The following is a 22,492-nucleotide window of genomic DNA, read 5'->3' on the forward strand; positions in this document are numbered from 1 at the left end:
TCATGAACTACAATTCCCATCAGTCCTTCCCAACATGAGTATTGGCTATACTGGCAAGGGCTGATGGGAATTGTAGTTGATGAACATCTGGAGGGCTGCGAGTTTGACACCTGTGCCTACTCCATAACCTCCTTGGAAAACCTGCAGATCAGATTGCAAGCACAATCATGGATTTAGTCATGTAGACACAGAAGACGATAATGGCGCCTGCTTGTAAGGTTGCAGGCTCGGGGTTGGTAAATTCCCAGAGATTTAAGAGGTGAAGTTGGGGAGGGACCACAGCAGAGTATCATACCACAGATTCTACCCTCTGAAGGTGCCATTTTCTCCAGGGGAATTGATCTCGGTCAGTGGTGGGATCCAAAAATTTTAGTAACAGGTTCCCATGGTGGTGGGATTCAAACTGTGGCATAGCGCCAATGGGGCTGAAGTGCGGAGCACGAACAGGGGCATGCATGGTTCCTAGGGCATTCTTAAGCCCGGGGGGCATTCCTGGGCAGGACTCGTGAAGTAAGAGGGGGCAGCCGCTGTGCCGGTCCTTGGGTGACGAATGCACGCGAGGGCGCAGGCTGCCACGCCGACGCCCGGTGCACTCCCTGCTGCTAGACTGCTTCAAGCGTTCTGCGGCGCTGCTGCTGAGAGTGAGCGTAATCTAAGGCAGCCAAAAAAATCACGTGGCAAAATCACCAATTAGTAACCCCCTCTCGGCACACACAAATAATTAGTAACCTACTTTCAGGAACCTGTGGGAACCTGCTGGATCCCACCTCTGATCTCAGTCATCTGGCACTCAAATGTCATTCCAGGAGATCACCAGCCACCACCTGGAAGTTGGCTACCCTGCACCGAAGCCATAGAATAAAGATTTCCAGATCAGCCATGATTTGTCAGGTACGATTGCCAGGTGCCCCCTGGCCACTGGCGGGGGTGTAGGGTTGCCCACTCCAGGTCAGAAAAGTCCTGGAGATTTGGCAATGGAGCCTGGGGAGTCAACCCTCCAAAGCAGGGGTCTTCAAACGATGGCCCTCCAGATGTTCATGGACTACAATTCCCATCAGCCCCTGCCAGCATGGCCAAGTGGTAGGGCTCATGGGAATTGTAGTCTATGAACATCTGGAGGGCCATCGTTTGAAGACCCCTGCTCCAAAGCATCCATTTTCTCCACAGAAACTGATCTGCGTAGTCAGAGGTGCAATTCAAGAGTTACCTAGGCCCCACCTGGAGGCTGGCATTCCTATTGCCAATTCACATCTGAACCACAAAATGGATGCCCTCAGAAGCTAGTCTTCCAGGTTGGCCTTGGGTGTGAAGAGGAGATTGGAATGCTGTCGGGTAGTGCTAACACCTGTTGAGGTTTTACTGTTTGTGCTATCTCTGCTTGGCGCTTTCCCCAGACTGGCCTGGCCTGGCCTGTGAATCTGTCTGAGGGGGCCGGGCCGGAGTTCTCTTGGGTCGATTCCACACTTGCGTTATCGACCTAAGTTCAAGCTGCGTTCGACCTAAGTGCTCCGCACAACCACTGGGATCGACGTGGTTTTGTACCAGCTTCGCCCCGTGTAACGGTCAAATTTCCGACTCCAGTTGGGAACGACTACTTTTTCAGGGAACCACGCTCGAACTCAGCTCGATTCCAGTAAAGTGCGGAATCTCTGGTGCCAGGAGTCCCCCATTCAGCCAATCACAGCTGAGTGTTTCAGACATGCGTACAGCTAGCCAATCAAAAAACGCCACTTTCGTCCCTCCATTCCTGTGGCAGTTTTTTTATAATGTAGACGGAACATGGCCGTAGAACAGTAGCCAATCAGAATGGCGCGGTGAAGAGGCACAGGATGATTCTGCCCTCCGAGCTGGGATCAAGCTGGTTGCAGTGGGGAACAACAATGGCTTCGACCTAGGTCAGTACCCTTCTCAGGAAACTAGGTCGAACCTATTTTACTTGTGTGCAGAATCGCCCTTGAAGTCTTTCTGTACTTTGATCATCAGTTCTCGCAAGGACTCTGAATGAATCTAGCCATATTAATAAAGATCTTTCTGTTTTCCAAGAAGATTCTATTGTATGGACTCAGTTCGTTACATGGGTGAGGTGAATTTTCAGATATCAAGGTAGGCTTGGCAAGTCAGGCAAATGGAGGGTCTTACCAACCCTCCTCTGAAATGTTTGTTTCTCACAACCTGCCAAAACACACACACACCTCATGGGTCCCCTCCCCCACTTTGGTTGCAGTTTGTCTTATGCAAGGACGCATCCAGCGTTCACCAAAAGCCTTAGTCACCCTCTTCCTAGTTCAATTCTTTACATTCTGCATAAGGATAAGAGAGTCTGAACTTTTGGCCATGAGGTAACCCCAGCCCAGAGGGCCTGATGTGACTCTCCAGTGTGGCCCTGAGGTAATTCTTGCCAATCCTTATTCTGCTTTCCCTAGTGATTGTGAAGAGTGGGGCAAGCAGGACCAAAGCGCCCTAATTCCTTAAACAGCCAGCGCAGCCTCATAACCCGGGCTTGGAGATTTGAGTGGGCATCACCTTGGCGCATCCTTTGCCGGCGTGGTGTAGTGGTTAAGAGCAAGTGGATTCTAATCTGGAGAACCGGGTTGGATTCCCCACTCCTCCACCTGAGTGGCAGAGGCTTATCTGGTGAACCAGATGTGTTTCCCCACTTCTGCATTCCTGCTGGGTGACCTTGGGCTAGTCACAGTTCTTCTTAGCCCCACCTACCTCACAAGGTGTCTGTTGTGGGGAGAGGAAGGGAAAGGAGCTTGTAAGCCACCTTGAGTCTCCTTACAGGAGTGAAAGGGGGGGGGGTATAAATCCAAACTCTTCTTCTTCTTCTAGAATTTTGGTAACGGGCGCTTGTGAAAATGAAAGGTAATATTTAGAATTCAAGACATTGAATTTTATACTGGGTACTCTGTCTCTTTCTGGTTGCTTGCAGAATATACACAGATCTGCCCAAAGTCTGGCTTCTTAGGACGCTGTTGTTTTTCTTCAGCAGTTTCCCAACATGGCGCCCACCACGGCACCTGCCAAGACCTGTCCATCAACTGTTTTTAGAAAAAAGTGGGGATAGGTGTTTTTAGAACGTGGGCAGGCCAGGTGAGACTTTTCTTCAGCAAGGTGGCTGATTGGTTGTGCAGGTTTTAAAAAAATGTTGCTTTGGGATCAGCGGCCCACAGCAAAAAAAAAAAAATTTGCTGCGTGACTGAGGGTAAGCTTTGGGAGCCATTTTGTGGCTCGTGCGTAGGAGCAGCAGTGGCATAGGAGGTTAAGAGCTCATGTATCTAATCTGGTGGAATTGGGTTTGATTCCCCGCTCTGCCACCTGAGCTGTGGAGGCTTATCTGTGGAATTCAAATTAGCCTGTGCACTCCCACACACGCAAGCTGGGTGACCTTGGGCTCGTCACAGCTTCTCGGAGCTCTCTCAGCCCCACCTACCTCACAGGGTGTTTGTTGTGAGAGGGGAAGGGCAAGGAGATTGTAATCCCCTTTGAGTCTCCTACAGGAGAGAAAGGGGGGATATAAATCCAAACTCTTCTTCTTCTTCTTCTTCTTCTTCTGCCTCCTGAGGCAGACATTTTGTGATCTGTGATAAAAAAGATTGGGGACCCCTGGTTTAGCACCGTCAACTGTGAGAAGCTGGCCTTCAAAAAGGGACACTGAACCCTCACAAATTGTCCCCCATAAGTCATTTTGGATTTCAGTATCAGAATACACAGAGGAGGTAGTAAAATTCAAGAAGGTTGAGTGGATGGTATTGGAATAGCAGAGACTTCTGCATGTGTGCACCGGGCAGGGGAACACCCTCTCCTGATGTAGAATCCCAGAATGCACTGCTCCCCCTCAATCCTCACCCTGACTTTAAAAGAGCTCTCAGGGTCTAACAATGTGTTACACATTTATCATCTAATGAGGCGAACAGTGGTTGTCCTGGGCAGTGCCGTGAGGGGGGGGGGGACTGGCACCCGAGGCAAAATGGTGCCCCCCCCCTTGTTGTTCACTTCACTTGTTGGAATTTCCAGCCTTGCTTTGCATGCAGCAGCAGCAGCAAGAGCAGCATAGAATTCTGGGAAGCTGCACGAACATTCTAAAGGTGACAGTTAAAATCCGTTGGTGGTGTTCTGTTCCCTCACACACACTCTAGGAGACTCCCTGACTGACTAAAAGAAAGATGCTCTGTATATTGCTGTAAACCAAACGATACATAAAAAGGGTTCTGACTAAAAGATATTGTAACGCAACCAAACTGTAACAAACCATTAGTCTTTAAAGGCTAAAAGAGCAGCCTGCTCCAGGCCGCAGGGGCGGTCTGAGGGGACGGGTGGGGGAGCGATTCTCCACCCCTGCACGCCTGCGTCCAGGGTGTTTTTCATCCCCCCACCCCGTGGTAGTTCCGCCTCTATTCCTGGGGTTGTTTTTGGTTGGATTAAATGGCAGAGGACAAAGCCAGAGGTCCTTTCTCCCGGCGTGTGGCAGCCCCTATCCAAACAGGAGCACTGTGCGCTTGAGAACGGATGTCTGAGAAAAAGCCCTAATGGCAGACACTTGTCAATGGAAAATGTAAATGGGGGCCCGAGCCTGAAAGAGCTTTTGAGGTTTGCTTTCCCTCAAGGGGCCCGGAAACCTGAACCTTCTATCAAGTCAGACTGTTGGTCAGGTCTGTGCTGCCCACTCTGACTGGCAGACGCACTCCACAGTTTCAAGCTGAGGAAATCATTTTCAATCAGTGCCGGCAGTGCGCACACCCCTCATTCACTCACGCGCACACAATTTCAGAACGACACTTTGCCTCTGTCAGTCACGCTTCTGTACAAACCAAGGGAGAGGTTAAATTTCTTCATTTAGTGCTAATTAATTGCAACCTGGCAAGCAGCCAGATTGGCAGCTATTGAGCCCCCCCCCCCATTTTTCCCCCTCTGTGACATTTAACACCCTCCCCCACCCCATTTTCCCTTCACCACCGCTTCTCTTCCCAGTTGAGCAGCTCTGGAGCAGATTTGCCTCACTCAATACAGGAAAAGCCGTGGCTCGCTTTGAAAAAAAGACAGCGGAGGGGGGGAAAAACCCCACCAAGAGTCCTTTCTTGTTTCTGGAATGGCCAGATTTAGGGCCTTCCCATTTGGGTGTCTGGTAATCTATAAAAAGCAATCTTGTTAAAAAGACGGTTTCCCGGGACCGATGGGAGATCCATGACTCAGCGGCTCGCTTTCTGGTAAGGCGGGCCGTTGGGAACAGTCCTCTATCAAAACTATCAGAGGAGAGAAGCTCCTCAGGATAGGGGCGGGGGGGGGGGAGTCGTCTGTAGAAATGGAAGCATCCAAAAGGGAAACTGAGGCTGAGGAAACTGGTTTGGAGTTGAGGGCCTGCCTCCTCCTCTTCCAGTTGCCTCCCCCAAGCGACTACTGCTTAGGTGGAGAAAGGGTGCAACTTCAAGAGGATCACAGTGCGGTAAGGTCTGCCTCTCACTTCAATCCCCCCCCCCCAGGACCCCCAGTTCTGAGGAAGGCGCTGCCCGGTCCCCCTCTCCAACTCTGGCGGGCTCCCCGTCCCTGCTCCCCCTGGGCTTAGTTGCTCTCCACCAGCTTGGCCAAGTCCTGGCGTAGCTCGCTCAGCTCAAAGATCTTCATGTCCATGATCTCAGCCACCTTGGACACCTCGTGGTACATCTTCTCCCGTTCCGCCAGTGTCTCGGCCAGCGTCTGCTCGGCCAGCTGCAAGCGGTGCTCCAGGTCCTTGTTTCGTCTCTCCAGATCCTGATGAGGAGAAAGAATGATGGAGGTCACACGTGGAGAGCTGCCGTGGCATAGCAGTTAGAGTAGGTGTCAAACTCGCGGCCCTCCCGATGGCATGGACTACAGTTCCCATCATCCCCTGCTGGCATGATGGGAACTGTAGTCCATAACATCTGGAGGGCCGCGAGCTTGACACCTGTGAACTAGGACCTCAGAGACCCAAGTTCAAATCCCCTACTCAGCCACAACACTTACTGATTTTGGACCACTCTCTCTCTCTTTCTCACACACCCAGCAAGCCTAAACCTACCTCACAGGGTTGTTGGAAAGATAAAAGGGAGGAAAGGAGAACCCCCATGGATGCTGTTGTGAGCTCTCTGGAGAACAGATAGGATAAAAATGTACTAAGATAACGAGGTATGCTAGTTACCAGATACTACTATACCCTGTTCAGGATAAAGCAGTGGCGTAGTACCCGGGGGGGGGGCATCTTGCTCCAGGCGCGGGCCAGTGTGGGGACATGGCGTGGGTGGGGGCGTTCCAGGTTGTGGCAGGGGCGCTTCCAATATTCTCACACGTGCCCTGGGCGCAGTTTCCCCTCGCTACGGCTCTGGGATAAAGATGACAGGAGACTTATGAATTCATCCACCATTTCCTGGACTGTCTTTGTTTTAGAATGCTCCACTTGGGTCCTAGTGCCTCCCCAGGCACTCTAACATTCTGCTCCCCAAGGCCCCCACCCACCCAACTGATGAGTGTAAGCCTTGTGAAATGCTTTAATCAATCTGGGGGCTCGGACATCAGAACTGGCCACGTAGAAGTAGACGGCTGGCTTGAACCTGGAACCCTGGAAGAAGGAACCACAGCTGGTGCAGTGGGGCTGATCTCCACCAGTGCTGACGATCAGACCCCCAGTGACACAGCAGGAGACACAAACATCTGTGTCACAAACATCTGTGTCACAGCAGGAGACAAAGACAATCTGGGACTCCATCAATGCTGAGGAGAAGCTGCTTAGACCTGACAGGTAGAACAACTTTGGCAATGAAGGGAACGTTCTCAGATCCAGGAAGATGACATGATGACATAAGAACATAAGAAAGAGCCTGCTGGATCAGACCAGAGTCCATCTAGTCCAGCACTCTGCGACTCGCAGTGGCCCACCAGGTGCCTTTGGGAGCTCACCTGCAGGATGTGAAAGCAAGGGCCTTCTGCTGCTGCTGCTGCTGCTCTGGAGCACCTGGTCTGCTAAGGCCTTTGCAATCTCAGATCAAGGAGGATCAAGGTTGGTAGCCAGAGATCAACGTCTCCTCCATAAATCTGTCCAAGCCCCTTTTAAAGCCATCCAGGTTAGTGGCCCTCACCACCTCCTGTGGCAGCAGATTCCAAACACCAATCACACTTGGAGTCAGTAGTGTTCTCGGTGTGGATCTTCGCCAACCGCAAGCCCACTTCCTCAGAGAGAGTTTGACTCTGAGAACCACATCTGTGGAGCTGAGCAGGAGGGTTGTCTTAACTGCGAGATGATGAAGCACATCCGCATCAATACCTTCTCTCTGAGGTAGCGGGGCTTGCAGTTGGCGAAGATCAACACCGAGACTCCAAGATCAACACCGACTCCAAGTGGATGATGAAGTTCAGCAACAATGGGGTACAGAGCAAAGGAGGAGAGTATCGAAGAGGGCTGGTGGAGATGAGCGCTCCAGAAGCAATGGAGATCTTGAACGATGCTCAGAGTTTGACCGTCCAGTCAATGGGTCAATAATAACCTTCTCTGCCTGCCTCTAAACTGGCTAGGCCCTCTTTTTTGTCCTCCTACCAGGTGGCTTTGATGAAGCTCTCAGGCTGGATGATGGCCCAGGTAAGGAGGTCTCAGCAGGGATCAAAACAACTGAATGGAACTTTAAGGATTTCTTCCCAATGGAGTGTTGATCTGGAGCAATTGGCCATGCTGACAGGGGCTGATGGGAATTGTAGTCCATGGACATCTGGAGAGCCGCAGGTTGCAGACCCCTGATCTGGAGTGATGGACTTTTCCCAAAATGCCACCTGAGGCCTTATGCCATGTCTTCGAAGTCAGTTGGGCACAAGAGTGTCAGGTAGATGGAATATGAGCGCTCCAAAATCTCAGGCTGAGGTCTTTCCCAACAGCTACTGCCTGAACCTTTTAACTGGAGGTGCTGGGGATCAAACCCGGGGCCTTCTGAATCCCCAGCAGAGGCTCCACCACCGAGCTCCACGTGACATGCACACAAATTGCTGGCTTGGAACCCCGTCAAGCCCAGGATTTCACAGGAACAAGAGGAGGTGGCCATCTGTCTGTTCCCGCACGCAGGCACAGACTGAACACCTCCTGTCAAGGGCCCAGCCCGACCAAAGCAGGGGGGAGGCGACTCCCAAGAGGAAGGAGGCTGAAAGGATAACCAGAGAGTTCAAAGCATTCGGCACAAGAGGGGCATCTGCCTGGCAGCTTCCCACCCTCGTATTTTCTCAGTCTCAGCTTCATCCCTTCCTCTCACTCACACGCTCACTCAGAAGAAGAGGAAAAACACGGCAGACGGAATAGCAAGATCCAGGGGAACCCGGGTCTTGAAAACAGCCAAACCGGTCAGCTTCCCAAGGCACTGCAATCCCCCCGGCAGATAACAAAACAGATCAACAGCTTTTGGCTGTGACTGCAGAATAGAACCCCCATGTATAGAGGCAGTCTATTTTGGGAGCTCAGGTGATGAGAGCCTAAATCAGCAGAAGGAGACTACTTAATCTTACCTGGTCTACATTTACATTGAGCACAGAAATGTCACCAAAAAAGTATCTCCTGCATTTCCCTGCCTTCATAACCCCACCATTGCCAATACTGGGTTGGGAACGTCTTTGGAGATTTTGAGGCTGGAGGGTGGGGGAGGGTGGGGTTTGGGATGGGAGGGGGCTTGGTGGGATATAATGCCATAATGCCTCCAAAGCAGTCATTTTCTCATGAAAAATGCTTAGAAGTATATAACGATTTTAAAACCTTATAAAGTCTCAAATAGAAAATGTTATATCAGAATCCAAATGGAATGCTATGTATTCACATGTATTCTGTTCTTAAACTATTGGCTGGCCTAAAGGCTGTAACTAACTAACTAACTAACTAACTAACTAACTAACTAACTAACTAACTAACCCCTCCCTCCCCTCCCTTGCATGCCACCCCTCACTCTCCACTCTCTCCCTTCCCTCACTTCTCTTCCCTTGCATGCCACCCCTCCCCCTCCCTTCCTTCCTTCCCTCTCCTGCCACTAGGGTGGGTAGGTCATATCCAGATGCTGGGCCCCCTCCATCCCCTCCCTTGCATGCTACCCTCACTCTCCACTCTCTCCCTTCCCTCACTTCTCTTCCCTTGCATGCCACCCCTCCCCCTACCTTCCTTCCCTCTCCTGCCACTAGGGTGGGTAGGTCATATCCAGATGCTGGGCCCCCTCCATCCCCTCCCTTGCATGCCACCCCTCACTCTCCACTCTCTCCCTTCCCTCACTTCTCTTCCCTTGCATGCCACCCCTCCCCCTACCTTCCTTCCCTCTCCTGCCACTAGGGTGGGTGGGTCATATCCAGATGCATATCCCCCTCCCTCCCCTCCCTTGTGCCGCCCCTCTCCCTCTCCCTTCCCTCCTTCTCTTCCCTTGCATGCCACCTCCCCTACCTTCCCTTCCCCTCTCCTGCACCACTAGGGTGGAGTGGGTCATATCCAGTCCATCCCCTCCCTCACCTCCCTTGCATGCCACCGCTCATTCTCCACTTTTCCCCTTCCTCTCTCTCTCTCTTCCCCTCCCCTACCTTCCTTCCCCCTCCTCCTGCCACTAGGGTGGGTGGGTTTGGTCTAGATGTCCCTCCCTCCCTCCCTTTGCATGCCACCTCTCTCTCTCTCTCTCTGAATCCATGATGTGATGTGTACTTCATATAATCAAGGGTAGGTTTCTTTTTCTTTGATGTAATCATGTCTGTTTTCTATTATTCCTTCTACTTTTTTTTCTTTTTCTTGTATGTTTAATAAATGTTGAAAAACAATTAAAAATTATTCTTTAAAAAGAGATTTTCTTCAGCGAGAATCCTGGATCTCCAGGCCCCACCTGAACATTGGCAACCAGGTTCCTCCCCTATCTATGCGTGCTCTGAAATTCCCATAGAGGCATCTGATGAAGCAGGCTCTCGCCTATGCCAGCTGGCATTGCGATCCATCTGTGTGTCTTTAAGATGCTGCCAGGAACCCTTTGTGACAGACAAGTTGAAGATGGGGATCCACGGGGGTCACGTGTGTTTGTGTGTGCAGGGTGCGGGATTTCCTCTTCAACAGCTCAAGGTCTTGACGGGTAAGGCTAGGTCCATCTCCTGCTTAAGCTCCCAGGCAAAACAGATGCTCGTTGGGGGGCAAAGGATTCCGTTCGTCTAAAAAGGGGGCATGTCCCTTGGCCTCCTCCCCCACCTTTCTCCCCAAACCCCTCTCCTCCGTTACCTGCACCTTCTGATAGGTTTTCTCGCTCTCTTCGTCGCCTTCCCAGCGTCCCCCTTTCTGGCTCTTCAGTTGCTGAAGTTCCTGAACCACGGAAGGGGTGGGGGGTGGGGGGGAGATTGGAAGAGAAGCAAAACGAAGTTCTCAATTTTCCAGATTGACATAGCCAGGTGAGGCCTCCGCTTACGCAAAAATGCTGACAGCCAACGCTGCACACTTCCTCCTCCCCCCCCCCCACATAAACACACACACGTTTTTTTTCAAAAGCATCTTGTCCCAGGTTTCAAAATCAAATGGCTTAACTTTTTAACAAAGATTCTGACCCTCTTCGCCCACCTTGCAAATTTCACATGTTAAATAAAAAAGAAGAGAGGAAGAGGAGATGGCAATCTGGAGGAGACCTTGGGAACAAAAGGAGGAATGGTTTTTTAAAGAAAGAGAAAGAAAGAAAGAGAAAAGAAACAAAGAAAGAAAGAAAGAAAAGAAAGAAGAAAAGAAAAGAAAAGAAAAAAGAGAAAGAAAAGAAAGAAAAGAAAAGAAAAGAAAAGAAGAAGAAAGAAAGAGAAAAGAGAAAGAAGAAAAGAAAAGAAGAAGAAGAAAGAAAGAAAAAGAAAGGAAAAAGAATGAAAGAGAATGAAAGAAGAAGAAGAAGAGTTTGGATTTATATCCCCCCTTCCTCTCCTGCAGGAGACTCAAAGGGGCTGACAATCTCCTTGCCCTTCCCCCCTCACAACAAACACCCTGTGAGGTAGGTGGGGCTGAGAGAGCTCCGAGAAGCTGTGACTCGCCCAAGGTCACCCAGCTGGCGTGTGTGGGAGTGCACAGGCTAATCTGAATTCCCCAGATAAGCCTCCACAGCTCCAGCGGCAGACTGGGGAATCAAACCCGGTTCCTCCAGATCAGAGTGCACCTGCTCTTAACCTCTATCTATCTATCTATCTATCTATCTATCTATCTATCTATCTATCTATCTATCTATCTATCTATCTATCTATCTATCTATTCATTCATCTATTCCATTTTCTCCATTCATCTATCTATCTATCTATCAGATCCAGATCCCGATCGATCTTGCATCTGATCCCGATCCGAGTCTAATAAGAAAGAAAAGGGAACAACAAAAGAAAGAAAGAGAAAGAATGAAAGAGAAAGAAGAAAGAACAAAAGAAAGAAAGAAAGAGAAAGAATGAAAGCAAAAGAATGAAAGAGAGAGAGAGAGAGAGAGAGAAAGAAAGAAAGAAAGAAAGAAAGAAAGAAAGAAAGAAAGAAAGAAAGAAAGAAAGAAAGAAAGAAAGAAAGAAAGAAAGAAAGATCATTTACAGCTCAGATTTTGGCAGGCAAAGAACTCTTGGAAAGGATATGCAAATAAGCCGGCTCTTGCCTTGGCTTTAAATTGTTAATTTAATTGGCACCAATGTAAGAGGGGAAACATAGCAGCTGCTGATGGATACAGCCATGCAACGCAGGCAGGAGCCAGCCAGAGGAGCTGGCCAAGAGACAGCAACCCATTTGTAGAACGGGCTGTAGGGTGGGTGAGCACCATGCAGCCCCCCCAGAAGAGAGGGGCATTTCACCCGGGAGAACCCCCCCCCCTCCATGGCACGGAGAGCTTCAGGGAAACACCCAGGATCCTGTCCCTGGGTCTTCCTTACATTCTGACTTTCCCCACCGGGAGCAAATGGCTCAGGCGCGAGGACAGTCTTGGCTTGCCTCCACTCTGGCTCTGCGTGTACATTTGCAAATTAAGCAAAAGTTACAAAGACAACTGAAGTCTCCCAAGGGTTTTCTCTCCACTGCAGGAAAATAAATCCAGTAGAGCTCTAGGAAGTGAGAACCAGCAGCAGAAGGGCCTTCTCCTGGGCTAATGGGAACGAGAAGCTGAAAGGATATTGCTGTGCTGCCTGGGCAACCTGCCCTCACTAAGCCTTGGCACAAGCAGGCTTCTAAGTGTAATTCCACTCCCTTCTGCTGTGCTGCTTGGGCAACTGCCCTCACTAAGCCTTCGTATCAGCAGGTGGTTTCTAAGTAATTCCACCTTCTGCCAGCTGTCGGGCAACTGCCCTCATTCAAGCTCGCACAAGCAGGTTTCGCACTCCACCTTCTGCTGTGCTGGCAAGTAACTGCCCTCACTAAGCCTCGGCACAAGCAGGCTTCTAAGTGTAATTCCACTCTTCTTATTGCTGCTGCTTTTGAGCAGACTGCCCCTCGACTAAGCCTCGGCTACAAGCAGGCTTCTGCGTGTAATTCCACTCTCTTCTGCTGGCGGGCTGCTGAAACCTGGGCAACTGCCGAGGTCAGTTCCAAGCCTTTGGCACAAGTCGGCTGAAACAGTAAAGTGATTCCATTGCTGACGCGGCACAAACCGACAAGTGGTTCCTGCTGTGGTAGTTGCCTGGACAATCTGCCTCACCAAGCCTCGGCACAGGCCGGGCTTCAGGTGTGCTTTAAGACGCTGAAGCGCAGGCGAACAAGTAAGGTGATTCCACTCGACCTTAACTGCTATTGACGGCCAGTTGTATCTGGGCGAACTCATGCCCTCACTAAGCCTCGGCACAAGCAGGCTTCTAAGTGTGATTCCACTCCCTTCTGCTGTGCTGCCTGGGCAACTGCCCTCACTAAGCCTCGGCACAAGCAGGCTTCCAAGTGTGATTCCACTCCCTCCTCCATTCTGAAAGTATTGCTTCATTCATTCACACTGCAAAGAAAGTGCTTTACAGTCTCACTTTAGAAACTGTTAATATGTTATATGATGCTCCACTAGTGGTACTCAAGGGAGGTTCTCTTTCCAGATGTACCCAGCTAGGTTCCTAACCTTCACCCTCCTTCTTGAAGCAAACCATAAGGGGACAACTACACGTTATGCTCCCCCTTGTGTCCTCGAGTCTGCTGTGAGGATCTGCGGCCAGATTTACCTTGTGAATACTTCCAGGGTTAGAACTTGAGCCCCTGCGCACCTGGTTAACTGATTCGAACCGGTACCATGGTGCAGGTGGAGAAGGGGTTTTGGCTTTCCCGTTCCATTTCCCCAAACTGAAAGGGCCTCATTACAGAAGAAGATTGGATTTAGATTTATACCCCACTTTTCTCAACCGTTAGAAGTGTCAAAGCGGCTTATAATCGCCTTCTCCCCACAACAGAGCCCTTGTGAGGTGTGTGTGTGTGTGTGTGAGAGAGAGAGAGAGGGAGAGAAAAGGAGGGAGAGAGAGAGAGGGAGAGAGGGAGGGAGGGAGAGAGAGAGAGGGAGAGAGGGAGGGAGGGAGGGAGGGAGGGAGGGAGGGGGGAGAGAGAGAGGGAGAGAAAGAGAGAGGGAGAGAGAGAGAGGGAGGGAGAGAGGGAGGGGAGAGAGGGAGGGAGGGGGAGAGAGCGGGAGAGAGAGAGAGGGAGAGAGAAAGGGAGGGAGAGAGGGAGGGGAGAGAGGAGAGGGGGGAGAGAGGAGAGAGGGGGAGAGGAGAGAGAGAGAGGAGAGGAGAGAGGAGAGAGGGGCGAGAGAGGAGAGAGGGGGAGAGGAGAGAGAGGGGAGAGAGAGGGGGGAGAGAGGAGAGAGAGAGAGGGAGAGAAAGAGAGAGGGAGAGAGAGAGAGAGGGAGAGAGAGAGGGAGGGAGAGAGGGAGGGGAGAGAGGGAGGGGGAGAGAGCGGGACAGATAGAGAGGGAGAGAGAGAGGGAGAGAGAGAGGGAGGGAGAGAGGGAGGGGAGAGAGGGAGGGAGAGAGGGAGAGAGAGAGAGGGAGAGAGAGAGAGAGGGGGGGAGAGGGAGGAGAGAGAGGGAGAGCATTTCAGGGTGGGAAAGAGACGGGGTCAAACGCTGGCCAGGAAGGGGAGACGGAGAGTGGGGACAAACCTGTCCGAGCAAGTGTGAAGCGAGCTCTGAGCCAGCAGGCTCCCTGATTCGTTGCTCAGTCCGTCGCTACGCAACCCGTCAAGCCCAACCATCGCTCACCTCATCCTTGGCTTTCACCAACTGCTCCAATTCCTCCATAGCCGGAACGGCCTCCTCCTTCATTTCGCCTGAGGAATCGTGGCCACTTTGAGCTTCCAGCTCTGCTACCTATCGAGTCCGAGGAAGATCCCTCAGAAGCACATTGACGTTATTTATTTTATTTTATTATATCCTGCCCTAACCCCGTAGACCTGTGGTTCTCAACTTTCCTAATGCCGCGACCCTTTAATACAGTTCCTCATGTTGTGGTGACCCCCAACCAGAGGTGGGATCCAACCAGTTCTCACCACTTCTCTAGAAGTGGTTACCAATTTTTTCTGAGTGCCGAGAAGGGGTTACTAAAGCAACCTCCCTGCCCAATAGGGACTGGAGGTGCGTGTGTGCGGCGGTGCCACTGTTTGAATCCCACCACCATCGGAACCTGTTATTACAATTTTTGGATCCCACCACTGTCCCCAACCCTAACATTTATCCATTTTACAGATGGAGAACACTGATGCAAAGAGTCTTAGGCGACCCCTGTGAAAGGGTCCTTCGAACCAAAGGGGTCACGACCCTCAGGTTGAGAACACAGCACCCCAGTGATTCTGGCCGTGAAAGCCTTCGACAATACAGAAAGGAAATCTTTTGCAAGTCAGATGCATATTCTTTTTTGAGTAGCAGGGATGACCAATATTTAACTCTGGGTAAAGCGTAAAGTGGACGATAAAGTAAAATATGGTCTATAGAATCTACACAATTCCCGTTGCATATGCATAGCCTTTGGTAGTAAGGGGTTTTAATAAATCTCCCTGTTGATACAGCTGATGGAAGGGCATTGCAACGGGCCAACATCATTGCTCTGCGTAGACTGGGCGGGGTTATTTGGTGTAAATATTGAGCCCCCTTATTACCAGTGTAAGTGATGCCCAGTGCTAAAGGAGAGCAAGTCCTGGAAGCCTTCTCAAGTAGGATCTGGTGTTCCCGGTCAAACAACCTTCTCTTCAGAAGTTGAAAAATCTCTTTGGGTGGTAACATGGCCATCATAGAGTCCAATCTTCACTGCAGTCATTTTCTGAAGGGAAATTGATCTGTATAGCCTGGAGATCTGTCAGTAGTTCTGGGGGATCTACAGGCCCAACCTGGGGTTTGGCCAACCTAATCACAAAGTGTTTCTCCAGTAGCTATTAAAACATTACATCTGAGGTGCCCAGAGACACGCTTAGCATGTTCTCTTCTTTTCGTGGCGTAGTGGTTAAGAGCAGGTGCACTCTAATCTGGAGAACCGGGTTTGATTCCCCGCTCTGCCACTTGTACTGTGAAGGCTTATCTGGGGAACCAGATTAGCTTGTGCATTCCAACACAGGCCAACCGGGTGACCTTGGGCTAGTCACAATTCTTTGGAGCTCTCTTAGCATCACCCACCTCACAGGGTGTTTGTGGGGGGGGGGAGGGAAAGGAGATTGTAAGCTAAGGTGACCAGCCGTCCCGCTTTTGGCGGGACACTCACGCTTTTCCGCAATGTGTCCCGCGGGGTTTTAAAATTGTCCCGATTAGGCAATGCGCTCCTGCGGCCGTGTGCGCCTCCTGCGCTGCTGCGCTGCCTTCTGGGGCGCTTCCCTGTTTCCTGACCGGGGAGCGCCGCAAAAGGCAGTGTGCTCCTGCGGCTGCGTGGGTGCGCACGCGCGCCCCGCGTTACAGGAGTAAAAATCTGGTCACCTTATTGTAAGCCCCTTTCAGTCTCCTTACAGGAGAGAAAAGGAGGATAAAAATCCAACTCTTCTTCTTAATTTGGATCATCAGATCTGCTTGAGAAAGAGGCAGGTGTCTGAGAGTACACGGAGTTCTTTCTTCTGGGATAAAGATCGCTTTCCTTCATAGTGACAGAGAGGCCTGCAAACAGGCCTTTTCATTTTTTTAAAAAAGGAAAACCTGATTCTTCTTTCATGCTGGATGTGAGGCAGCCCAGATGGCAGGATGTACGCATCCCGAAACACGGCAAAGCCCTCTCCTTTTCCTGCTTCTTCCCCTGCCCTGCGGCCTCCTTCTCTTTTTATCTGTTCGACGGAAGGTGACCTTACAGGACCGGTTCTCGTCTTTCATTTCACGCTTCTGTGCAGAGCTGGGTCAGCTGGTGCAAAGGACGGGAACGGTTCCAGCAGGGCCAAATCCTCAGCCCCTGCTCCGGGACTCTTCCCTGACCAGGGGGAAACACTGCAGAGTTACACCACCAGAAACCCGGCGGTCAGCTAAGATTCCAGGGGCTCGCCTATTTTGAACACTGCCTGGTAGAGAATGTCAATTATTCACAGAGAAGTGCATTTTTAGCTTCTTGGGGAAAAGCAGCGCTCAGAAGCTGACGTGAGCTTGAACAACAATCCTCCAGAAATGGTTCCCCTATGGGAGAGTTTACATCAGTGGTGGCGAACCTATGGCACGGGTGCCAGAGGTGGCACTCAGAGCCCTCTCTGTGGGCACGCATGCACAGAGTTCGTCATGTGATAACAGTGTAATTATTTCAGGGAGATTATTAGCATTAAACCTAAGACCTAGTTTTGGGGAAGCAGTGTAGGTAACCCTGTTAAGCGCTGTTAAACCCTACTGATTTTCATGGAAAGAACAAAAGCATGATCCTTTACCTGGGAGTAAGCTCGGTTGCTGGCAATGGGGTTTGCTTCTGAGTAAACCCTCCTAGGGTCGTGATTCACCCTTTCAAAGCATTGCACAGTTGCTTCAAAGCAAAGCCACCGACTACCAGCATGCTTACTCCTGAGTAATGCATGCCTTGGAGCCAACCGTTTTTTCTATACTAAAACCTCAGTATTCAGGTTAAATAATACTTTCAAATACTTAATTTTGCTTCTAGAAATCAAAAGAAGGATACTTTCCTTAAACAAGGAACTTTACCGTATTACTGAAACATGTTTTTAAAACTGCCCAACAGGGAGAATTATCTTCCGTTTTCTACCTTCGCTAACCAGCCACGTAGGAAACAACAGGACTTTATGATTTTTGGACCTAATGGAATTTCTAACGGAAAAGGAGACCCAATTAGGAACCCCCTCTTGGCACACACAAATAATTAGTAACCCACTCTCGGGAACTGGTGAGAACCTGCTGGATCCCACCTCCGCCCCTCCCCCAATCGACTTTGGTTTGAGCCCCCAAAATGGAGAGGGGGGTTTGAGCTTGGAGGTGGAATCAGTCAAAGGGTTTTCTTTTTAAAAAAATCTGGTTCAGAGGAGAAATCCCCCAGGAACCCGGAGAAATTGTGCTCAGAATACACATCAGGTGAATTGGGGGGGCTTCCTGCTTGCTGTATGCGGGAAATCTCTATGTGGAATCTCTATGTGGAATCAATCTCTTGGTCACTAGTAAAAAAAGGAGCCGCAGAAGTGCATTCCTCCTGCTCCCCCAACCCAGAGGTGGGATCCAGCAGGTTCTCACCAGTTCCCAAGAGTGGGTTACTAATTATTTGTGTGTGCCGAGAGGGGGTTACGAATTGGGTCCGCTTTTCCATCTCCACGCCCCCGCCTCCCCGAGAGGCACACTGCCTTTGAACATGAAGGTTCCATATAGCAATTGCGACTAATAATGTAACTCTCTGAACTGGGTTAATCCCTTTCAGGTACTGCAATTCATGGAGTCTCTGCCTTTTGTACCTTTTATCTCACCAGTCTCTACCAAAGAACCTGTGTGTTTCACCAGTGCTGTGTTCAGATTTGTGAGTTGGGGCATTTTTGATAATGTGATGATGATTTAGAAATGACCAAAAAAAAATTGGGGGTCGCGGTGGGGTGGCTGCCCATGGGCTCCAACTCAGATTTTGCCTAGGGCTCAGGTTTACCTAGGTACGCCTCTGCCCCCTTTGCTGAGGGGGGGCTGGCGAGGGAACCTGTTGTGGAGAAATGGCTCCTCCCCCCCCCCTTCTGTTTCCTTTTTCTTTCATCCTCTCCTTCTCCAACCAGGTACCAGAGATTTGGAGGACTAAGAAATCCCAGAGATACATCAGGAAATGCTACCTGACCTAGGGGGAAATGATATCTTGACCCAGCCTGACCTGGTCAAAGGAGGGTGGGGTCTGGGATCTGATAAATTGAGGGGAAGAGAGGGGCGAGGTCTCTTGGCTCAGGTCTCTCTGGAGGGGAGCAGAGCTCTTGCCTGAACTGGGAAGGCGGCTGCCATTTTCTGGACCATGTGCTCAGCCAGGTAATGTGAGCTCTTTGCCAATGGCAACATTTTACGCTCTAAGGACCTACCCTGCTTTCTACCATCTTTAGCCAGGGTATGTATTAGTGATAGGAAAAGAGGATTTGCGTTTTATCTCCTTTTATTTTGTAACCCTTGCTAAATCTGGTGTGTGCTAAAACATATGTAGTAAATCATTTTCCTTTTTTTTAATAAATACTTTTTTAAAACCTTAGCTGTGGAGGAAAGTTCTCTGTACCACTTATGCCCTACTGTCTTGGACACGCTATGTAACCAGGAGGTAGAGGAGGGCTGAGCAGCTTTTCCCCCAGGATCTCCAGTCTACCCTGTGGAACCCAGGAGAGGGGAACCAAGGGGAAACTGAGGCAGGGGCCTCGTGCAGTGGGAAAGGAAGCTGGGAAATCCTGATCTTCCCCAGCAGGCAGTCCTCAACTGATCAGGTGGTGGCAGCATACCCAAAGAGAAAGTTAGCCCTCCCCAGGAAAAGTCGGTAACTCCTGGGGGTGTGCAGAGTGTGAAATAGGGCCTGCCAGCCAAAAGCAAGCCCGTTTCGCCACACCTGTTATTAAAAATTTTTGATCCCTCCACTGCCCCTACCCCAATAACTGCAGTTTAACCAGGCCAGTGAGACTAGGGTTGCCGGCTTTGTAGAAACCTGGCATTCCAGCATTCCATAAGTTTCTCTGGTGCAGACCGAGGGTGGGATGCATATGCTTAAAGGGGATTAAAAGGAGGGACCCGGGGGGGGGGGACCCTTCTAGTAATCCTCCAGGGCTACCAGGGAGTCGTTTTATCCCAGAAAGAGCCAGTTCCGCCACATACGGATTGGGAGACGCGGAATCCTTTCATGCAGAGGTGTGCAGCCTTAAAGATATGAAAAAAAAAGTCTACATGGGCATTGTACAAGAAAAAAATAATAATCCTGTGCCCGAAGGCATCTGTTTCCTGTACCAAGAAAAAGCGAACTTCAGTGCCCAGCAAAAATCATGATCCCCCCCCCCCCCTTAATTTTGCACTATGAGTTCTCGATTTGCAAGTTGTAAGGCAGGACATGCGAAGCCGCTGCCAACTGCTGGAAATCTCAACTGCCATCTCTCCAGAGATGTCAGCCTTTGGAACCTTCAGGGCTATAAGCCAAACTTTTTAAAAGCGCAAGTTGGAAGGAATCTCAGTTCTGCATCCAACAGCACAAACAGCTTTTCCTGCATTACTGCAGAATTGCAGCAAAAACAGGAATCTGGCAACTGATATCCTGGTGCTCACCGAATTCAAGCACATTTCAATATTCTCGTCATTTTTTTTTTAAATCAAGGAACGTTTTCAGAAGGAAATGTTAAGGATCATCTTCCCAAATCCAGCTCTTGTTATACCTTCAGTTTTTCCATGCTTTAAAACTCTAGGGCTGTTTCCGCACGGGCGGATTACAGCGCCCCAGGGATGGCAAAAACGCCATCCCTGGGGAGGTGTTCGCACAGCAAGCGCTGCTACAGTGCGGCAGCACCGTGCTCGCGCCACCCGAGCAGCGCAGAAATGCCGCTTTTGAACCTTGCTCCATGAGCAAGGTTTTTCAAAAGTGGGCCTTCCACCTGCTGTTGTGTGAACGGCAGTGGATGGAAGGTGGCATTTCCCTCCCGCCTTCCCCAACCGGCTAACCTGCTCCTCCTGGCTTCCGTTGCGTTGTGGAGGCCAGGGGACACGCCCCCCTGACCTCCACAACACGACGGAAGCCAGCAGGAGCAGGTTAGCCGGTTGGGGAAGTCGCAGCCTGTGCGAAGGCTGTACCTTCGCCTGCGCCCCTACCGGGAGCGTCTGTGGGAACGGTCCCGGGGGCGTGCATCGGCATAATTTATGCTGATACACTCCCGCTCAGCCCCTGTGCGGAAAGGGCCTTAGTTCCAACAGCTTCCACAGTTGGTGGTCCCAGAAAAAGCAGGACAAGGATGTAAAATCCTCTATATGAAAACTAGTGGCACGAACATTTTCTGGTGCATTTCTGGTTCCATTCTTTTTATTTAGTGCATTTCAATCTCATCCTTCCCCCAAGTTACTCAGCGTTCTCTCCCCCGCCAGTTCCTTTTCACAACACCCCTGTGTGGTAGGCTAACTTGAGAGATCGACAGGACCAAGGTCATCATGCACCAAGTTTCCTGGAAAGCAAGGATTCGTTCCTGGTTCCAGTCTAGTACTCCCACCACTACACCACACGTCTCTCTGCTTCAATACGCTTGTCTAAAACGTTTTGAAGAAAGGCTGTTTTCACGGCTGCTTAGGTTCAAGCAGACAGACACGTTTATTATTATTATTATTATTATTATTATTATTATTATTATTATTATTATTATTATTATTAATTATCTATCTATCTATCTATCTATCTATCTATCTATCTATCTATCTATCTATCTATCTATCTATCTATCTATCTATCTATCTATCTATCTATCTATCTATCTATCTATCTATCTATCTATCTATCTATCTATGTATTTAATATACCGCCCCATCCCCTGGGCGGTGTACAACATAAAACCATATATAAAATCATCGAAATACGCCATCGAAATACAGTTTAAAGTTAATGTTATACAAAACCCTGGGAGTTTTGGGGGCAGGGGGGGGATGTAGAATGTTACCAGCTTTCCCACCTGACCTTTCCCCGCGAATGACCGATTCAGGCCACCCACTGTCTGCTCTGGAGTGAGATCTGCTCGAAAATGGAATAAAAGGAGACGGACTGTTTGGTTCCCTCCTGTGTGATCAATCGTGCAGGGAAGCTGCTTCTCCTGAGATTGAGCGGTGACCTCTCTTTTCTCAGCAGAGGTTCGCAGCAGGACCTTGTTACGGAAGCCTGACAAGGGTCCATTTGTCTTCCTCCCGAGCCAGCCTCTCGCCTGACCTGACAACCTTGAATGGGGGGATAATTTTAGCAGCCAGGGAGAGTCTTCTGCCACGCCAAATGGCTGCCTGACACAGCCAGGGGCCAGACAGGGAAACCGAACGGCTGTCTCTGGGAACAGAACGGAGCGCAGCACCGCCTGCACAAGTCTCTCTCTTTTCTCCAGCTTCTACGATCTCACGCTTTCTTGCGTGATCTAATTAGCTTGTAATTCCTAAGGAGTGTGCTGGGACACATCGTTGGGCTGTCAGGGAACTGCTAATGCACACACGGGAGACCCAATAAGGCCCCTTGAGCTCCCACAGCACCCCATCTATATACAAGAGCCTGCCCGCAGTATCTCTGCATGAGTCACCGATCTAGTCTGACCTCATTCCAAGTCATCAGAAAGTCAACCGGTGCAACGTTAAGGCTAATGCACAATCAAGAAACGCATTGCATCCACCGCTTTTTTTGTGCTCAAAAGTGTGTACAAAACAATAAAGTGCATCTATATAAAAGACAAACCAAGTGCAACAGTGTTTGCAACAAAGCTCTATGTACTCAATATCTTCAAGAACATAGCTTTAACAAGTCTTAGCTGTAAGGGTGTCAGCATTCGTATGCAGTGCTCTCAGTTTGTTATCTGCGTTAACACACTGTACTTTCAACTTGACGAAACACCGTCCTCTTATATCAGTGATGGCAAACCTTTTCGAGACCGAGTGCCCAAATTGCAACCCAAACCCCACTTATTTATCGCAAAGTGCCAACATGGCAATTTAACCTGAATGCTGAGGTTTTAGTTTAGAAAAAAACGGTTGGCTCCCTCTTCCTCCGCCCCACCCGCTCGAGCAGGGGCCAGCCCTGTCCAGAAAGTCCTGCATGCACTGATCTGTGCCTCTCTAGCACCTCTGCCTCCTAGGTCAAATTCCTCCCCAGATCCCCATCTACACAGCCACCACTCCCAAATCTCCAGGAAGAAGAAGAGGAGTTTGGATTTATACCCCGCTTTTCTCAACCGCCAGCGGCTTCCAAACTCCTTCCCTTCCTCTCCCCACAACGGACACCCTGCGAGGTAGGTGGGGTTGAGAAAGTTCAGGGAAAACTGTGACTGGCCCAAGGTCACCCAGCAGGCGTCGTGTGTGGTTTCCCAGATCAGAGTTCGCTGCTCTTAACCACTACACCATACCGGTCAGAGTTTGCAACCCTGCCCCATAGAGCAGGCCTTTTGGGACAGATCTTCTGCATACAATCCATGAAGCGGACCCTCAGA

At 50.1% G+C, this 22,492-nt stretch overlaps 1 protein-coding gene across 1 annotated transcript in view; it reads right to left on the reverse strand.

Moving 5' to 3' along the window:
• Positions 1–4,815: 4,815 nt before the first annotated feature.
• Positions 4,816–22,492, reverse strand: part of HOMER3 (homer scaffold protein 3) — a 65,177-nt gene continuing 47,500 nt past the window's right edge. Inside the window, exons 9-11 of the mRNA XM_048497779.1 lie at positions 14,154–14,260; positions 10,220–10,300; positions 4,816–5,748 (exon numbers count right to left, since the gene is read on the reverse strand). Coding sequence (XP_048353736.1) covers positions 5,560–5,748; positions 10,220–10,300; positions 14,154–14,260 — 377 coding nt within the window. The 3' untranslated portion in view covers positions 4,816–5,559. The remainder of the gene's footprint in view (positions 5,749–10,219; positions 10,301–14,153; positions 14,261–22,492) is intronic.

Source organism: Sphaerodactylus townsendi, linkage group LG05 (genome assembly GCF_021028975.2).
Source record: "Sphaerodactylus townsendi isolate TG3544 linkage group LG05, MPM_Stown_v2.3, whole genome shotgun sequence".
NCBI lineage: Eukaryota > Metazoa > Chordata > Lepidosauria > Squamata > Sphaerodactylidae > Sphaerodactylus > Sphaerodactylus townsendi.